We start from the raw sequence: 19847 nt of genomic DNA, 5'->3' as shown, positions 1-19847 counted from the left end.
GGTGCATCTACGTGTTCCGTCGTCGCCGTGCTGGATCGTGACCGCGGTTTCACAGCATCTTATATTTATAGGACACAGGATTCGCAGTGGCGAAATCCAGTAGCGGAACATCCTTGCACCGAGACAGAGAACTGCCGCCGATAAAAGTGATTTACGATCCTTGAGCTGACGATCGGCGTGATACGAGGTTACCGTGAGAATCCGCGTTCTGCTCGCATTCTACTCTCCGAACGCGTTGTAAATCGTTTGTCGAGCGAGGAATGGGCCATTGGATCGAACGTGCTACCTACTATCATCACCGGGGCACGCAACATAATCGAAATTGAACGAAAAGGAGGGAAACTTGAACTCGGCTTGTCACGTCCTACGTTCAATATTTACAACTTATTAATATATATACTTATTAATATATATCAAAGGTTAGTATCTCCTTACATCAATCTTAGCTATCTTAAAGTTGCTCTTTTCGAGTATTACATTAGCTAATAAGTAACAGATTAGGTAACTAAATATCGTACGATGTATCTTATCGTGGATCGTTGCGATATCGTTGCGTGGATCGTTGTGCGTGGTCGTTCACAAATTTGCAATAATTCGGTATAACTCGGTCCGATTTCAAAACGGATCGCGTATCGAGAATAAAAAGAAGACGCGCGTTACCTGTCGCTTGAAATCGCTGTATACGTGCACGTGCATGCTTGCCAGTATGTATCGTACCATTGTACGTACACAGGTAGCTGGTTGTATTACGGCTGGCGGTTACGTTAACGCCGTTAATGCGTCCTTTTTTTTTTATGTATTTTTTTTGTTTTTTTTTTTTTTTTTTTTTTTTTTTTTTTTTTGGCGTTAACGAATCGTTTTTCTATTCTGCGACAAATTAACGATAACGATGACGATCGATCGGTATTTAACGGGAAGGAACAGCGTCGATGGCCACTCGTTCGTCAAAGTCGCTTGAAAAAGCATCAACGAAAGGTAGTTAGCGTGCAAACGCGATAATAAATTTTTATTGCGTCCGCGTGCACCAGCGTCGCGATTAAATCAATATAGAGGCATCGACAGGTTGGACGAAATGCAACAAGTAGCGTATTTATTTAAGCAGCGGTTCCACCGTCACGATTGCCCAGTATTGTACGTTACACTTGCGAAAACATGTTCGCCAGTAGGAAGAATAAACGACCGTTTGTTTCGAGAATTCAGCGAGGAAGAAAAAAAGACAGAGAGAGAGAGAGAGAGAGAGAGAGAGAGAGAGAGAGAGAGAGAGAGAGAGAGAGAGAGAGAGAGAGAGAGAGAGAGAGAGAGAGAGAGAGAGAGAGAGAGAGAGAGAGAGAGAGAGAGAGAGAGAGAGAGAGAGAGAGAGAGAGAGAGAGAGAGAGAGAGAGAGAGAGAGAGAGAGAGAGAGAGAGAGAGAGAGAGAGAGAGAGAGAGAGAGAGAGAGAGAGAGAGAGAGAGAGAGAGAGAGAGAGAGAGAGAGAGAGAGAGAGAGAGAGAGAGAGAGAGAGAGAGAGAGAGAGAGAGAGAGAGAGAGAGAGAGAGAGAGAGAGAGAGAGAGAGAGAGAGAGAGAGAGAGAGAGAGAGAGAGAGAGAGAGAGAGAGAGAGAGAGAGAGAGAGAGAGAGAGAGAGAGAGAGAGAGAGAGAGAGAGAGAGAGAGAGAGAGAGAGAGAATGAGAGAAAGAAAGGTAGAAAGAAAAAGAGCTGTAAAACTGACCGGAACCGTAAAATTTTCCATTCCATCCCGTTCGATTCGATTCGATCGTGCCGCTTCCGTCGCGCAACTCGCCATCCGTCTCACGTAACGTAACAGTCGTACTTGCTATCATTTTCGAGCATTATCGCGAATCTTGCACGTAGAATCGGTATCATCGCAGGTTTTCCTGTTGAACGTCAGCGATCTTTATACGTATTTGCGAATGTGCACGAGACCGGTCACAACGCGCGCTTTCTGCAAGCGTTCCGCTGTGATCGTTGGATCGCGACGTTTCAGTTCCTTGCGTGAATTATTAGGGAAAACGGGAACCAGGGAAACGAGGAAAAGAGAGCACCGCGGCATTCGCAACAACGATCTATTATCCGATAGTGGAACAAACATAAAACTCGTAACTATACTCGTATACCTTACATCGATCGATAGGCAAGGATCCGATAGAGGGATCGTCCATTTGGTTAAATTTCCTCGGAAAACGGTGGTCGCGCGATTCTCCATTTCGAAGAGAGCGGTTTAATCGCGGAACGTGATAACGTGGAAATAGAAAAAAGTAGAGAAATGGCGGGAATCTGTCACGAGAAGCGATAGAGACGCGATAGAAAATCGCGCTCACCGTGACCGCGTGACCGTGAGTCACGAAACACATCGTTGCTCTAAGAGCGATCGCTTAGGCTTTAAACGGGTGTGATTATTCAATGGAAAAGGGCGAAGGCCCTTGCGAAACACAGTCTCGTTGAAAGCTTTCGGCTTTTACGAATTTACGTGTTTCAGATTTCCCACTTGCTTCTTTTAAGAAAGTTGCTTCCTCTTTCTCTCTCTCTCTCTCTCTCTCTCTCTCTCTCTCTCTCTCTCTCTCTCTCTCTCTCTCTCTCTCTCTCTCTCTCTCTCTCTCTCTCTCTCTCTCTCTCTCTCTCTCTCTCTCTCTCTCTCTCTCTCTCTCTCTCTCTCTCTCTCTCTCTCTCTCTCTCTCTCTCTCTCTCTCTCTCTCTCTCTCTCTCTCTCTCTCTCTCTCTCTCTCTCTCTCTCTCTCTCTCTCTCTCTCTCTCTCTCTCTCTCTCTCTCTCTCTCTCTCTCTCTCTCTCTCTCTCTCTCTCTCTCTCTCTCTCTCTCTCTCTCTCTCTCTCTCTCTCTCTCTCTCTCTCTCTCTCTCTCTCTCTTTCTCTGTTACAGATTAAATTCGTGCGACGCGATGATCACTCGAGCGAAACTGTGGTGGAAGGTGGCATGCTCTGGTCAGAAGAAAACGGTAAGGGAATTACACCTTCGTGCAACTCTGTTCGATTCGATGGTCGATGAATCATTTTCGATAATTTATCCGTAAAAGATCGATAAGCGGTGGTCTGCGCAAACGCGAATGCGGCGATCGACTCGCGATGCAACTATCGGAGGAAGCTCTCTTCCTAAACATCTTCGTTCCGCTTTGTCTTATCGTTATCTGATGAACGCTCGATAGAATCTCGTTGGTACCGTGGCAGGTTGGAAAAGTTTCGATGACAGTCGTTAGTTTGAGAACGGCGGATCCCCGGTTGATCGGCAAGGAGCGAGCAGCGACGAGAGATATCGTAGGAAGAATGACACGCGGGACGACACGAGCGGCGAGACGGAGCGACTCGAGAGAGGCAGCGTCGAGCGGAAAAAAGCAAAAGGGCACCGGCAGGTGTTACACGAGTGTACGCGAGTAACGAGACAATGCGGTCGAACGATCGCGATCTGTTGCGGTAATTATCGCGATTCGACGTATCGGTGGAGAAGATGCGCGCCGGCTTGTTTCAACGAGGCCAGTTGAGCGACGTTGCACATCGTTGCGTAATCCGCGTCCGTTGGCGCTCGGGACGACCGCGAACGCAATTCATTTCCTTGCGTTTCTTAGGTTGGATCGGGCGCGACGCACGCAAGCCCGATATCGGTCGAAACGCGGAAACCGATACCGACCGATACGAGATACGAATCGATGGATAGCCGATGCCGGATCGTACCTGTACTACGGATCGTTCACCGCGCTTTTTACCGCGCCGTATTTCTGCTGCGACGAACCTGATTTTCATAGGTGGTATTTTCAAAGGTGTCGGTACTTTTAGATATTCGCTAGCCTGGCGGCGCATTCTGGACAAATATCCGTGGGGCTTGGTCAAGGATTCAGCGCGATTTTAGTGCCGAAACTGTTGACCAGTCACTTGGCGAACGCCGATCAGACGTCTTGGATCGCTGCTCTAGGCGTCGTCTCTAATCCTTTGGGCTCGTTAATCGCCGGACTATGCGCCGAGTGGTTCGGAAGAAGATCGGCTATCGCGTTGGCCAGTTTGCCTCATGTCGCTGGATGGTTGTTGATAGCGTTGGCGAAAAACTTGCCTCTGTTATACGTGGGCAGATTCGTTAGTGGAATCGGCATGGGCATGGCAAACGGCCTATACCTTTACGTCAGCGAGGTATTTCTCCCTTTGATTCGTTACATTACGTAACATTAACAGCTTGTACCGATGAAATATCACAATTAACGTATGACGACCGGTGACAAAATATTACAGGCCGCCGCACCAAACCAGAGAGCCTGGCTGGGAAGCTGTGGCCCAGTTTTAGTTTCGCTCGGTGTCCTGATGATTTACTCGTTGGGAGCGTTCACCACGTGGGAAAATGCCGCTGCCATCAGTATAGCACCTGCCATACTCTCGCTGGCGCTAACACGGTAATAATTATTTTCATTCCAATAATAACTGTTTTACTCCTTTTATTCCTATCTATTCTCTCTCTCTCTCTTCTTCTTCTTCTTCTTCTTCTTCTTCTTCTTCTTCTTTTTCTTCTTCTTCTTCTTCCACTTACCAGTATGATTCCGGAAACACCGAGTTGGCTAGTCGCTCGAGGACGAAACGAGGAAGCGAAGGAATCCTTGTTGTGGCTACGAGGCTCTGGCCTAACCACCGACAAAGAGTACGAGGAACTTTGCGACGCAAACGCGAAAAGAGAAGAGGGAAAAGAGAGTCTGTTGAAAGCTCTTCACATGCCAAGCGTGTGGAAGCCTTTCCTCGTGCTGTGCGCTTTCTTCGCGCTCCAGCAAATGTCGGGCATCTATATAATCCTCTTCTACACGGTCAGCATCCTCGAGGATATCGGTATCGACCTGAACGAGTATTCCGCCAGCGTTGGAATCGGTGTGATCAGGTTGTTCGCGTCGATAGCCGGCGCTGGTCTAGCCAACAGCTTTGGCAGAAAAGCGCTAACCTTCGTCAGTGGCTTAGGAATGGCGATCTCTGCCGTAGGCGTTGCTCTCTCCTACAGGTTCGTATCTTTTCCGCTTGTTATTAACTCGACTTTTCTCTTCCTCTTCCTCTTCCTCTTCCTCTTCCTCTTCCTCTTCCTCTTCCTCTTCCTCTTCCTCTTTCTCTTCTTCTTTTCTATCGTCTCTGTAGAGCTTTAGCCAGACGAATCGTCGGCACAGTCCACGTCGAATTTAACGCGTGGATGACCGTTTGTACTATATACGTACGTAATTCTAGTTTAGAGGCGTAATAGGAGCCATAAAACGAGCGATTCCTCCCGTAATCTATTCTTCTTCGTTCGCGTAATATTATTTATTATCGCTCAACTTTGGCGATAGATGATAATAGCCAGGCTGGAGAAGGCAAACGTTTCCCTCCTTCTAGTCCACTCTCTCTCTCTCTCTCTCTCTCTCTCTCTCTCTCTCTCTCTCTCTCTCTCTCTCTCTGTTCCTTTTTCTACGTAATCACCTTCGTTGACACGAATCCCATCCAAATTAATCAAATTAATCGATCCAATTTTCCTCTCAGGTTCAAATTGTCATCGGTGGTATCCTTGGCATGCATCGGAGGCCACGTAGGCTTCTCTATGATAGGATTTCTCACTCTGCCATGGGTCATGACCTCCGAACTCTATCCGCTAAGGTTCAGAGGATCTTTAGGAGGCATCACTACCAGTATCGTACAAATGTTAACGTTCGCAACCATCAAAATGTATCCTAATCTGCAACCGATAGTTGGAATCGAGTACTTCATGTGGACGTTCGCCGTAGCTTCTAGCTTAGGAGCCGCATTCGCACTCACCATCCTCCCTGAGACCAGAGGTCGAAGCCTCGACGAAATAGAAAACGGATTCTCGAAGAAGCTCGCGACAGACCCGCCCGCCGATGTTCAGCCAATAGCCACCATCTCTCTTCGACCTAATAATATCACGCTCGAGAAATTTGCCTCGATCCCCGAGGAGAAGCATCGCAATATCACGACAAACGCGTACGCTTTCGACAATTTCTGCATCGACTTAACCGCTGACCATATGCAAAAGAACAAAAGGCAAACTGCCAATGATTGCGAAGCGAACCGTCGTCATCTCGTATATAACCGTCCGACCATCTCGTCCGAGCACGTGTATTTCTAGCAGCCACCGAACCTTCCTTCTCCATCCACTCTCTTTTCCCAGCCACCCGATATCCCCCCCGATAGAAATCTCTCTTCCATCTACCATCCTTGCCGTACCTATTCTTATTCTTTAAAACTACTTGGTATCTATATCTTTATGCAAACTCCTCCTTCTAGACAACGATTTCCCAGCGTTTCCCGCCACTTGCGCACAAATTACAGCCAATGGTCGATAGTTTGCGCAGTTTCCAACTAGATCCGAACCAATCGACAGTATCGAGAAAACGACGACAAATTTCACCACCTAGATACACCTTCTACCGACCGATCGTCGAGTAGAATAGTCGAAACGAGCAGCCGGCAATTCGATATACGTTCAAATATCTCCGAATCAATTCGCCGCGCTATAAGTCCACATACTTGTAAATATAATTTTCTTCCTGCAAAGTGTATATAGTTTTATTTCCTGTCAATAAATGAATTATTTTTGCAACGATAGCTTTCTTACAATTTGCCACGATAATAATTGCCTGTCAATGCGAAACTCTAATTCCTTCCTTTCCTTTTCGTTCAAACTTTTCCAAACGCACCCTTCCAGCCAATCTTCCCGCCAATACACGCATCGTTACACACATCTCCCCGAAGTACACCGGTAGCAAGAAAGCCGACGGTCTAACAAAGAAAATTACGCAATTAGTCTTTTCCACTAACGAGAATCAAAACTACCACCAGTAAGTACCAGTGAGTACCTACTTTGCACGTGTGTACGCACGCTACCCTTCTCACTAACAATCATCCTACATAAAAATCCTCCTACAAAAAAACAATAAAAATTGTAATAATACCAATTCGTCTACTCTTCTTCTCTTCTAGCATCTGACCAGTCAGTCGAGTGCTCTGCCATCTATCGGATCCGGCTGCAACTGCAGAAAAGTAACAGGAGTATAGAATGTGCGAGCAGCTATCTCAACTCCTGTTAGACAAGGACGGACTATATTGTGCGACAATGACAGACTTCTCACATACTTCTCACTCTAATTTCACGATTATTCCTTAATTACTCTTCTCCCTTACTCTACTCAAGCAATTGAAGAAGCATCCTTTGCATCCTGTACTAAATTCTTTGTGCATGAAAGATCGCGAATTAACTGCTTGTAGCGAGAATTATGTGAAAATTCGCGGCGTGGGCCCTGGGTGACTAGGCAACGCCGCGGATAATTATTAAAAACCAAATAATTAGCCATTAATTGAGCAAATTCCGATCGAAATCGCCGCGAGACCGTTCTCAGAGATCCCCCCTCCTACATTCTTCGATTCTAAAAGCGCGGCATTTTGTCCCAGAAACGGAACAATTGTCGAAAATTCGATGAATTAAAAAGAGACGTAGTGTCTGTCCTTGTCGCACAGTGGTGCGCTCCTTGTTCAACACAGGATCTCGTCTGGGATACACCTTCTTCTACGTTCTATATTCCTGTTAGTTTCTTGCGATTTCGGTCGGATCCGATAGGTGGCAGTACCCGGTTGGTGGTAAATTCTCCACTAAAAGAGAATATGTATCTCTTATATTACTTACGTACCTCATATATCACTGCTAGTCCGCTATGCATGCGATATCAAAGTACTTACACGATACGTGCATTTTTAGTATCCATAATTCGAGAACACGTACGAGTATAGTCAAAGATCGGATTGTCGGACAAATTTTCGTTTGAAAAAAAAAAAGGAAACTAATTAAGTGGATTAATTTGTCATCTTTTATGATCGCATCTACCGGATTAGAGCCTCAGCTCTCTTCCTATATTCCCTTTTTTTTTTTTTTTTTTTTTTTTTTTTCTAAGAAATACATGTATAAAGATTTACAACTTTTACGCGATAGATCGAAGCAATCGCCCGAATAATATTTCATTTCTCGTAAACTACCTTCGAAATTTTTATCGATAATTACTCCATTAATAATTACTCCATTTCTACTATAATCGCATGATAAAGATTACGATCTTAACAGCTTTCGCTATGGTATACAAGACAAGTACGCAACAATTTCCTGTATTTCTAATATGACTTTATTAATTATATTTAATATAATACAACATACTATCTTACATAAAGAACCTCAACCACATAAAGAACCTGCAAAGAACCTCATAATGCAAAGTTTACGTTAGAAAATGTGAGATCTGCATTATTGGAAAATCTAAAGGATCTGCATATGTGTAACATTCACCGAAATTTGGTTCGATATATGTATCTTCTGGAACACTTTCGTATATCGGTGCTCCAAAAAATGTGCCCACTTCCCAAAATGGGAAATCCTTCATTACATCAGCCTCTAATTCTCTCATTCGTTTCTGATGTTTTAAGATCCTGTGTGACAAAGAATTATTCTCGCTTTAAATGCAAAGATCTTTTAAAAATATATACACAATACATTCATATAATTAATAAATATGTATTAGAAAAATAGTATAATACATGAAACGCAAATGAGGACAATAGCAAACTATATTGCTAACGTTTATGAAATTCTACCAGCAAATAGCGTAACTTATACAAGATATCTTTTTCACGGCAAATTACGTGATATCCATTATAAGACAGTTATGCTTACGCTCTATCTCTTTCTGCTAACAACATGGGCACTGTTGCTAGTTCTCGACTTTTCGTTTCGAGCATTTTTATTCGCTCGCTTAACCAATTTTTATAGTACAGTGGAAATGAGACGACATTGACAACAACAAATATCCCCACACCCGCACGACCTAAAAATTAATTATACTTTGTTCTACCATTATAATTTTATATAACACTTGCCACATGATTTGCTCTTGTAAATTAATATTTTAACTAAATTCCATTAATTTTACTTTCTCATAATTTTACATATCGTTTTTCAGATATTTCAAATACACAAGTACTTAAAGAAACAATAGTATATTCAAATTTATTAATTTCAATCTATCACTACCTTAAAAATCCCGAGTCAAATTCCAATAATCTATCAGATAATAAACTAATACATGTAGGTTATAGGTTAGTTTGTACCTGATAGTATAGTACGTAGCTTGGTTCGACTGACACCGAAAGGAGCATATCCTCCCTTAGGAGGTAAATCTTGAGGTCCTGTTTTCGGCTGAGACATCCTTCTTAACTTCTCATTTACTGTATAAACAATGAATAAGTTAATAAAGACGGACAGTATAACATATACGACTTCGGTTAGAACATAGGAACAACACTAGCACTCCTGGTGAATAATCCAGAAATTATTTTTCATCCTATATACACACACACACACACGCGCGCGCGCACGCACGCACGCACGCACGCACACAAATATATACAAATATATATATATATATATATATATATATATATATATATACATTTGTGTATGCACGGCTCCTTTACACATGTATGTACATGTGTGCACATGAAATGCAGTAAACAGGTAAAACTTTCGAATTAGGCCTTTCACTTCTCACCTTTATATGTATTTCAGAAATTTCTATAAACATTAATATGATTGGTATTCAGTGTTCAGAAAAAGTAAAAAAAAAAAATGAGGAGAAGCAAAGTTAAATATAAAAAGAAAAGAATTGAGCAATTGTATTTGGTATTTGGTATTTTATTATTTAAAATTTTGATAAACTATATTGTAAAACTTTAATAAAGTATGTTGAAATAGCCAATCGTACTTAAATATTACTGCTATATGTAAAAATGGTTACTATAACAATATTTCCAATAAAATACGGTATCAAGTAAATATATTTAAGCGTTTGTATAACACATATCAATGTGTTAATTAATTATACATAGATTTCTAACATATAATTATATATTAAATAATTTATTCTTATTTATCTTATTATCTATACAGTACATAGATATACAGGGCGACAAAACTCTATAATATGAGATATCAGTCGAAAGCAATTTTTACATAGAAGAACAGAGTATAAGAAGGAAATAAAAGGAATTTAATCACTTTTTTTATCGCTAGTTGATTGGACGCATTTGCTGTATTCGTCGTTTAACCGATCATATTCCTTGGCAAGGGATTCAGCTTGCGACTTTATAGCTTCTTTATCTTTCTTTTCTCTCGCAAGTTGATTTTCCAATTCTTGATTTTTTATTTGTAATTCGTTAATCTGAGCTTTCCATTCTAATGTTACTTTATCATGAGCTTCGGACGAGTCATTCTGAACAGTCTCTCCGCTAATTTTTTGTTGTAACAACAAATGTTTCGCTGTTGTAGTTGCCGATTCAGCTTGACGCGTAACTGCTTCACTTCGTGCCAGTAGAACGGCTTGATTAGAGATTAAAATTACAAGACGACGTATAACAAGACTTAAGAACAGTGAAAAACCAGATATATGAAAGTTACGTTGCGCCCTGAATAGTTTCATACTACCTGTATAAAATAATAATAGAATCAGAATCAAATCCTAAATTCAAGATAGATATAATATCATATGTGATAAAAATATGAATATACACCTTGCAATCCGGCATCGACGTGATGATGATCTCTCTCTACAGCTACAACTGTTGAATACTTTCGCATTTCTCTAATAGCATCTAATAAAATCACAACTAATATCGCAAGCAAAATTAAGAAATAAATTGATGCTCTATCGCTTAAACTTTTTAAAAACTGGGATTTAAAAATCTTCTGCCATCTTGTAGGCGAAATTATTGGTAACACCAATAATAAAACTATTATGACTTCGACATACAGAAATCCAGCGATTAAAGACCACTGAAGACTCATGATTAAATATTGCTTTAATTTCTGTAAATATCTAAAAATATCACAAAACGTTTAGATGCTGCATATTCATCTTTCCAGTTGATAATTTTTATAAACGCCATCAAAAATATTTTTACCGAGAGATGTTTATAGAAAATATGTCAGAATTTTATATTCATAGGAACAGAAATGTTTAATAGAAATCATTTAATTAGATATGTAGGTACCTCTATAACATACGAGATATTATAATACTGAAATCTTTATGAGTAAAAATAAAATTACTGCCTTTTCTTATTACAATCCAATAGTTTTCGATGCATAGAATCTGAAAATGCAAATCTTAATTTCAACAATCCAGCGATTCAAAAGTTGTACGTATGTAAAGTCAAGCGTTTTTAACGTATTTAGCAGCTTATTTTAATGCCATTTAATGCTACTTCTATCTATCACCTGATTGACACGCACAAATGAGCATTTATTCTCCTTCGTTTTTTTTTCGCTGGGTACCTTCGCCGGCTGTAATTAAAGTATTGACACGCATTGTAGATAAACTTTACACATAAATTAACACATTAACGTAGGCGGCTGGAATCTTGTGACTAACTCCAACCTAATTCAGTACTCACTTACAAATTCCATGCTCTAATTTTTACTGTTTTAAGGGCATATATCTCAACGAAAATATTTGACTTTTCCCGTCTAATTGGTCGCCGCTCGCGTGTATCTGTTATAGCCAGCGACTCCAATCACTGAACGAATCGTGGATAGAAAAGCCAACATGACTGGTCAAAAAGTAAGCTGTCAAAAATACGCTAAGAACGCTCAACTTTACGTACTCGTAACATTTACACTGCTGGATTCCTAAAGTCAAGACTTACATTTTTGGTTTCTATCCATTTAAAACTATTATAATGAAAAATGACAATAATTTTGTTCCCATTAAATCAAAATTCCGCCCATATCGTTATCTTAATAAAATATTAATTCTTATCCTTCTATTTACCTTCTATTTATTTCTTTTTTTTTTCTTTTTTCTCTTTTTTTTTCTTTTTTCCTTTTCTTTTCCTTCGCAACTGTAACAAAAATTATTATCGTATAATAACATCTTTAAACATCTTTATGTATAATAATGACAAAAATTAAAATTAACAACAGTGTAACCAAAGTTAAAAATAAAAAAATAGTCAACAACACATGTCATTTGTTTAGACTATTTCTATATTTTTAAACATATTACATACATTCTAACCAATACTTATATATATTTATTTATAGTAAGCGTTTAAAAACTATTATTTTAATACATTTAAAACAAACTGACCTGTTAATCATGCTCACATAAACACTTTGCTAGGGAAAATCGTTTTAAGATTAGTTTGTGAAAAATCAATATGGAAGACAACAAAGTCCTCTTTTTTTCGAAATAGATAAAGGATCAGTAGACTGTTTCTGTCTCTGCCTCTGCCTCTGCCTCTGCCTCTGTCTCTGTTTCAGATATTTATAGCATTTCGCGCAGAATGTAAATCTTCTTGTTTTCCATGTTGATTTTTCACGACTCAATTTTCTTCTATACTTTTGGCAGGGAGGAAATATTTTACTACATATCTCTGTAACTGCGTATTTATGTATCCTGACTTATCATCAGATTTGTCAATATTTAGCTAATAATTCATATATATTAATATATTTTTTAATGTATCGTAATACAACGATATATTTCTATAGATTCAGATTATTTTATTATCTGATATATATTATCATTCCATTATATGATATTATAGATTCCATTAAAAATATATGGTCATATCTATACTTGTATACATGTGACGTATATTTGGCAATTAAAAACTCATATTCTTAATATAAACATTCCACAAATTACAGGTACAATGGCCTCGACGGGCTGGGTGTCCGGGTTAAAAACTAAGGCTATTACCGTCACGAATATACATGTTAAAAACAGTATAAAAGATCTTATATCACGTGCATTCAAACATTTAAATACAATGCACAATGCATGAGAATTCTGAGGGGTAGAGACGAGGAAGAGTGAAGAAATAATGTTTCAAAAATTAACGGTTATTGTTAGGAAATATCGATATTACCTTTTTAGTATGAAATCAAAGTTTAGTATTCTTGTGCCAAGATAAGGAATCAATCAGATAAATCTTATTAGAAAGAAATTATGTTTGTATGCTTTATTACTGTTACCTGTTGTTACTTTTAACAGAAAGCTCTCTGCTAACAATCGCGAAATTTGTAGGTTATATATTTATTCCCGAATTTTAATTTATATATTTGAATGAAATAAAACTAAAATTATATTATAGAGATTTTAAGAAAATGCAAGGTAATTTTTAATTTCTGCTTCCAGATATTACTATAAGTTACTTAATGCACAGGCGACTCCTGTGGATACAAGAATGTATTTATAGAATATCTTACCCTTTACTTTTCTTTTTTCCTTTTTTCCTTTATAATGATTCTATATGATTCCCTATGATCTCTATAATTATTTTTATAATAAATGATTATATTTTTGTGAATATACATTTATGAAAACACTTAAACATATATATATTTTGAAAAGAATCGCCTTCTTACCTATAATTTAAGTAAATACTTATGTTACAAAGCAAAATTCGAATTTGCGTGAGAATTGTGAACTTACCCTTACGATAAAATTTTGTATTGTATGTATATGTATACCTATCTATACATATGTATGCATGTATGTATATACAATGTGTGTAGGTTACATGTTACATATTTTTTTCCTGATCAACGTATATTTAAACATATTACTGTAATAACAATAGAACGGTACCGTATCTTTGATGTACATCTAAATCCAATTGTCTTTATCATATGCATATAAATAATTACAGTGGTTGTGTAAATGTTATGTCTTATTCATGATAAATAAAACATTAATTTTAATCGATACAGTGTTCCCAGATTTTGGTATAGTTGTAATCTTATTAATAGATAATAATAGTTTTGCAAGCAGTTGCTATATTATCGATTGCAGTAATCAAATTAAAGTATGTAAAAAATAAAGGATACGTGCACATTTGCTGTCATACGTGCATTGACATTACTCGCAAATCTGTTAATATTCAGTTAGTAAAACAAAAAAAGGACATAAAAATTCTTATATACGTATGTGTGCGATTTGACTAAATATTAACAAAAAAAAAAAAAAAAAAAAAAAGGAATTACAAGAAGAATGTAGTGAAAAATGTATTTTCCTTTTTCATAAAATATTATTTTGGTATAACAGAACTTTTGACATTTAACAATAAGAAACGTAATATTGAAATTGTGATCAAGAGATATTGCTTTCAATTTTATTAGTTTGCGAATTAAATGCTAGTACAGATCATACTACAGATGTATAATATTAGTATGATACTTGTATTTGCATAAAAAATCCATTGTATTAATATGCTTAAAAAGTGTTAAAAAGAATTATTTATTTATATTAATCTTGCATGCGTTTCAGGTAACCAGTCTTACAGTTTATTTAATTATTGGTGACAAAACATTTCTACTGACAGAGGTAATAAGATTTGCAAGTAATTTGTTGTGAGTTTATCAAGAAACAAATTTAAACAGACAATATGGGTTCTGGACAAAGTACTCGTAAACTTACTATCAATAACGAAGAAATAGGTGTAATAGAAATATCAGAATCCGTTGTGGAGCGTTTAACTCAAAAAGTGCCTGAAACAAATATTAACGTGGCAAGTGAAGTAAGATCTACTACTTTAGCGGAGCCGTCTTCTAAAAGAACTGTTTCTCGACAATTACCTCAAAGTGGTGATATACCAGCGAATGCTGGATATCCCACATATCATCCACAATTAACTTTAACCGCTCTTCAAATACAGCAACAGAATGAACAAGAATTTCGTAAACAGGATAATTATTGGCAACAACGTTTGCAGAAATTGGAACAGAAACATTCAGAAATTAATGAAATCATTAACACAGAATATAAAAAAGCAGCGGAACAATTATATATTGATGGTATATATAAATTTGCCACTTTCTTTTGTAAAATACGAATACCCTGTATGGTATTCATAATTAAATTAGTCTTATATTAACCACTCTTTATATTTTGTCTACATTCGTTAATAATTATTAATAATTGTACGCATGGTCATTCTTTTTTAAACTTTCATAAGATTTATATATTTAAAATATTTATTGCTTCGTACAATTTCATATACACATATACTCATACATGCACACCGCGTACAGAATACATATCATTTACTTATATAACATATATTATTTTTAAGTTAAATATATATATACATATATATATTTAACAGGTACAGATATAAGTAGCATTCTTTAAACACTATATTGTTTATAAATTGTTTATACTGCAAATTGATAATTTACCTTTTATTATCTCTTTTTGTAGGTAAAAAAGGGGTAAATATTCATGATACTGTCCAACCATGCAAAAATAGTTCTGAGAAAGTGTTCAAATGTTACCAGGACCATCCTAAAGAAATTCTGAAGTGTTCTACCTTAGTCGAAGAGTTTTCTAATTGCGTAGATCAGCGTCGTGCTCGTGTGATTGCAGCACGTTGTTAATATATCTTAATATTGAATTATTAGTAGCCAAACGTAATGTTATTTAATAAAAAAATTACAAAAAATAAATTATCTGAAAATAAATTATGTAATATATATATATATATATTCAGACTTTGTACACTTATTTTTATAATACTAATAACAATAAGTAATATTCCTATTATGAAATATCACATTTAAATAATATAAAAATACAACCAATGAAAACAAGATTGATTAAAAACAAGAAAAGGAAATGGCAGTTAGAAATAGAATACTAAATATACATATGTAATCCCGAGAATCACATTGATGTGTTACGTATATATCTCATATAATTCGAAATGATTCGAAAAAAATTATTTGTTAAGTGATAATTATCATTATTGTAATTTTGTATCAATACTCTTTATTTATTAGGCTAAAATTTGAATAATAGATGTAATAGAAGCACGTTTTTATGACTTCCACTCATCTTTATTGTTTATGTTTTTCGCGTTTCTGCCTTTATACTCTTCTAATTAATTTCTATTAAAAAGCGAGAAAATCAAAGACACGTATATACATAGTCATATCATTATAATTACGTCTTTCGTCCTATCATTTCGTCTGGCTAAAATTTCTTTATATCTAAACTCATTTCCATAAATCTTTTCTAGGAGATGACTTACTTTTTATTCTCATAGCCTAATTTCGCCCCTGAAATACAATAACTTCCTGCCCAAACATCTTTTTTTGTACCGTTACAAATAAGAGAGTAATCAAGGGTGGCAGAGTTAGGTGGAACGGCTTGTATAAATTTATGATTATCTTTTAATTTACTTTGAAAACTGTATTCCCAATACATACATATGCATACTTCGCACTTTGTACCATTTATTTTTATACTATACGTGGAGATACCAGTTACTTGTTACATACTGGTATGTATTTTTAGTGACTAATGTTTTGAATAAAATCATATAGCTTTTAGTTTAATTAATTAATTGATTAATTATGACGAAATAGTCAAATACTGGCCAATTTTGTATATTTAGCGCATTACAATTAGTGCAAAATAAGCAACTTTTGCCAATTAATAATATAAACATCAAGATTGCTAGTATCACTTGCCAATTGGAAACGTTTTAGTAAGAAATTAAGTAAAGTAAAATAAGGTAAAGATGAATCATTTTACTTGTTACGGATCTAAATACGATATATAATATATTGCTTTATTATTCAATATCGAAATACTTTTGACTTCGTGCAAATATATTGCTAAGTTTGAAATATTGGCAATCCTGATGATGAATGAATCATCATATAGTTGATAGCAGTTAACTAACAGGTTAGTTTAGATGTTAAAGGTATTAAGGTGACTGTTTTTATATTATTTACGTCGTCTGTAATATATTTAATACGCATTCTAAGGACATAAAAAATATTTTAAATAGATAATACGTATTTATATCTTCTTGGTACTTGATACAATTTAAAACTTAATTTTATAATTTCTCTTTTGCATAATGTCCGATGATAAACATTTGCAGTTATATGTACAGATAGAATTTGATCGATGTCAATCAATTAAAGTTTCATTTCAGTTAAACAAATTTCTAGATCATAAATAACTAATCTAATAATTTTTATCTAATTCTTATTACATGTTAGTACGAGTCCAATATTATTATATATTTTCTAGTTTGTTTATGTTTCCATAATTAATTATATTTATTCAAATTGTTAATGCAGACGATGAACAGTTAGTTTGAATTTAATACTTTATTGCTATTAATTTCAGTAAGTTGTTCTTGTATGTATGTATGTATGTATGTATGTATGTAATTATTATTATTGACAATAATAATTTTTCTATATGATATTTCAGATGTGTAAATCCGTTACAATAACAAATAAACATGAGCCTGCACTGGACTTTAATTGCTGGATTTCTTTATTTTGAAATTGTAGTAGTTTTATTATTAGTATTACCAATTATTTCACCTAAAAGATGGCAAAAGCTTTTTAAATCTAAATTTCTAAAAAGTTTAAGTAGTCAAGCATCAGTTTACTTCTTATTTTTACTTGGAATATTGGTTTTGTTTCTATTGGACGCTATTAGAGAAATGCGAAAATATTCTACAGTTACCGAACATAAAGAATATCATTTGAATGCTGAAATGCAAGGTGTGTGTGTATATATATATATATATATATATATATATATATATATATATATATATATATATATATATATATATATATATATATATATATATATATATATATATATATATATATATATATATATATATATATATATATATATATATATATATATATATATATATATATATATATATATATATATATATATATATATATATATATATATATATATATATATATATATATATATATATATATATATATATATATATATATATATATATATATATATATATATATATATATATATATATATATATATATATATATATATATATATATATATATATATATATATATATATATATATATATATATATATATATATATATATATATATATATATATATATATATATATATATATATATATATATATATATATATATATATATATATATATATATATATATATATATATATATATATATATATATATATATATATATATATTTATATATATATATATATTTCTAGTGGTATATTTATGGTATTTTATCTATTTGGAGAACTAATTTCTATTCCACTATTACTTTACGTAGGCAATATGAGATTATTCAGAGCGGAACGAAACTTTTACATAGCTGGTTTCGCGCTGTTTTTAAGTCTTGTTATACATCGACTTGTGATTTTAATCTCTACTCAAGCCACTCTGTTGGCACAAAATGAAGCAGCTATGCGTCAGGCTGAATCTGCTACTACAACAGCGAAACATTTATTGTCGCAAAAAACAATCGGAGAGATTGCACAAAATGACTCAAACGAAGCTCACGACGAAGAAATAACAGAATGGAAGAATCAAGTTAAGGAGCTGCAAACGAAAAATCAAGAATTGGAACATCAGCTTACAAAAGAAAAGAAAGATAAAGAAGCTATAAAATCACAAGCTGAATCTCTTACCAAGGAGTATGACCGCTTAAACGACGAACATAGCAAATGCCTTTGTTCAAGCGGTAATAAGAAAAGTGATTAAACGATAGTTTTGTTACATCCTTCATCCTTTTTAAGTTTTTCTTCTTCGTTATTTAATATTTGCATCAAATTTTGTTATAATTATACGTATTTTACATTATATACATATATTCTGTATTATATGATATATATGTATATGTATATATATTAGTATATGATAATTATATATATGTATATGTATATATTATACATTAATTTGTGTATTGTATAGCATTGTATGGAGGAAAAATGACGAAAGTATAAAGTATTTAAAATAAGTAATTCAATGTTATAAAATAACCGTCATCCAGCGTATGTTGGGTTATTCTTATAGTCCTCGCGAAAGGTTCGTGAAGAAAAATATATACTAATCATAATAAAACATAATGTTAAGATCAATAACATCTATTTTTACATATTTCCTTTTTAATTATCTTTTGTATTTTACATCTGGATCCTGTTAAATCTGTTTCTCATGATAATGTGCAAAATACACATGTCATAATACATATGTACATATGTAGAGTTATAAAAAGCAGTATAACACGTTGTGTAAAACTATCTATATGTAACAGTTTAACCTCTAAACAATCGTCATTGTATGTCTAACAATCAAGAAAATAATGTAAAGAAACGATTCTGAAAAACGTACGCATACGTGTATTATTAGTTATAAGTTAACGTGTTATCCATATTTAAGAAATTAGATCTAGGTGTAACCACGTCGGAAAATCGAACTGTTATTTCAGTTATTGACATATTTTCAGTGAAGAATTGAGTTAAAGTTTCAACACTTGCTGCGAGGCTGACGATCAAATGGATGTTATACCATAGCATATGGATTTGGAGACTTCCTATCCATCGGTCCACGGCAACACGCCAACATCTTTGCAACCAGTTGATTCGTTCTATTCAACCTACATATATGTACATGTAATGCAAACAACTATAGGTGTAATCGATTAATTTTATTTTCTGTTTTCAATAACAGAAGTTGACCAGTATGTATCAACCATGAAAAAAGATATTGTTTATTTGCGACGATATGTCGTATGTACGAGTATGTATTTAAGTATCATCGAAAATAGTAAATTGCTATTTTACTTTTAGACGATTTATAGCGACTAATCCGAGTGTGTGAACGATGCAATCGCAAAATGCACTATTAACAAAGTAAAATACCATAATAACATTACTATACTAATAGAATTAATAAAAAGTTTTCAAAAGCATGTATCCATCTAATAAACAAATCTAATGT

The 19847-nt window shown here is 34.8% G+C and overlaps 5 protein-coding genes across 14 annotated transcripts in view; 3 read left to right on the top strand and 2 right to left on the bottom strand.

Annotated features, from left to right (window-relative positions):
• LOC100740918 (facilitated trehalose transporter Tret1-like) overlaps positions 1-6130 on the top strand; it is an 8110-nt gene extending 1980 nt beyond the window's left edge. Inside the window, exons 1-6 of one of the 2 annotated variants that reach the window (XM_012391582.3) lie at positions 301-419; positions 2877-2952; positions 3785-4132; positions 4232-4389; positions 4527-4979; positions 5489-6130. In XM_012391582.3, the coding sequence (XP_012247005.1) occupies positions 2896-2952; positions 3785-4132; positions 4232-4389; positions 4527-4979; positions 5489-6092 (1620 nt within the window). In that variant the 5' untranslated portion in view covers positions 301-419; positions 2877-2895 and the 3' untranslated portion in view covers positions 6093-6130. Of the gene's footprint in view, positions 1-300; positions 420-2876; positions 2953-3784; positions 4133-4231; positions 4390-4526; positions 4980-5488 lie in introns of those variants that run through there. The other variant, XM_033323643.1, reaches the window with a different exon arrangement.
• Positions 6131-8113: 1983 nt separating this feature from the next.
• On the bottom strand, positions 8114-9338 carry LOC100740676 (NADH dehydrogenase [ubiquinone] 1 alpha subcomplex subunit 13). The gene is made up of 3 exons (XM_012391583.3): positions 9116-9338; positions 8682-8832; positions 8114-8437 (listed from the first exon to the last, which is right to left on the bottom strand). Exons 1-3 carry the CDS (start codon positions 9210-9212, stop codon positions 8230-8232), a joined length of 456 nt encoding a protein of 151 aa, XP_012247006.1. The 5' UTR covers positions 9213-9338; the 3' UTR covers positions 8114-8229.
• A 569-nt stretch (positions 9339-9907) lies between these two features.
• Positions 9908-11852, bottom strand: LOC105680209 (B-cell receptor-associated protein 31). Of its 2 annotated transcripts, none has more exons than XM_033323648.1 (3): positions 11833-11852; positions 10574-10878; positions 9908-10487 (listed from the first exon to the last, which is right to left on the bottom strand). In XM_033323648.1, the coding sequence occupies exons 2-3, from the start codon at positions 10845-10847 to the stop codon at positions 10054-10056; spliced, it is 708 nt and encodes a 235-aa protein (XP_033179539.1). In that variant the 5' UTR covers positions 10848-10878; positions 11833-11852; the 3' UTR covers positions 9908-10053. The 2 variants fall into 2 exon arrangements, with proteins under 2 accessions (XP_033179539.1, XP_012247028.1); XM_012391605.3 differs by lacking the exon at positions 11833-11852 and adding an exon at positions 11054-11162.
• Positions 11853-12150: 298 nt separating this feature from the next.
• On the top strand, positions 12151-15527 carry LOC100740556 (MICOS complex subunit MIC19). 7 transcript variants are annotated; one of them, XM_012391588.3, is made up of 4 exons: positions 12151-12438; positions 12714-12955; positions 14335-14861; positions 15268-15527. In XM_012391588.3, exons 3-4 carry the CDS (start codon positions 14453-14455, stop codon positions 15441-15443), a joined length of 585 nt encoding a protein of 194 aa, XP_012247011.1. In that variant the 5' UTR covers positions 12151-12438; positions 12714-12955; positions 14335-14452; the 3' UTR covers positions 15444-15527. The 7 variants fall into 7 exon arrangements, with proteins under 7 accessions (XP_012247011.1, XP_012247014.1, XP_012247010.1 ...); XM_012391591.3 differs by lacking the exon at positions 12151-12438 and having other exon boundaries at positions 12632-12955; XM_012391587.3 differs by lacking the exons at positions 12151-12438; positions 12714-12955 and adding an exon at positions 13538-13652.
• Positions 15528-16217: 690 nt separating this feature from the next.
• LOC100740435 (B-cell receptor-associated protein 31) lies at positions 16218-18625 on the top strand. 2 transcript variants are annotated; one of them, XM_012391584.3, is made up of 3 exons: positions 16218-16348; positions 17296-17594; positions 18178-18625. In XM_012391584.3, exons 2-3 carry the CDS (start codon positions 17327-17329, stop codon positions 18606-18608), a joined length of 699 nt encoding a protein of 232 aa, XP_012247007.1. In that variant the 5' UTR covers positions 16218-16348; positions 17296-17326; the 3' UTR covers positions 18609-18625. The 2 variants fall into 2 exon arrangements, with proteins under 2 accessions (XP_012247007.1, XP_003493452.1); XM_003493404.3 differs by lacking the exon at positions 16218-16348 and adding an exon at positions 16579-16755.
• The last annotated feature ends 1222 nt before the right edge of the window (positions 18626-19847 follow it).

The sequence above is a fragment of the Bombus impatiens genome, unplaced genomic scaffold (genome assembly GCF_000188095.3).
Source record: "Bombus impatiens unplaced genomic scaffold, BIMP_2.2 scf_1081, whole genome shotgun sequence".
NCBI classification, from domain to species: domain Eukaryota; kingdom Metazoa; phylum Arthropoda; class Insecta; order Hymenoptera; family Apidae; genus Bombus; species Bombus impatiens.
Note: the sequence above shows the minus strand (reverse complement) of the source record. Positions and strands in the feature narration are given on the sequence as shown.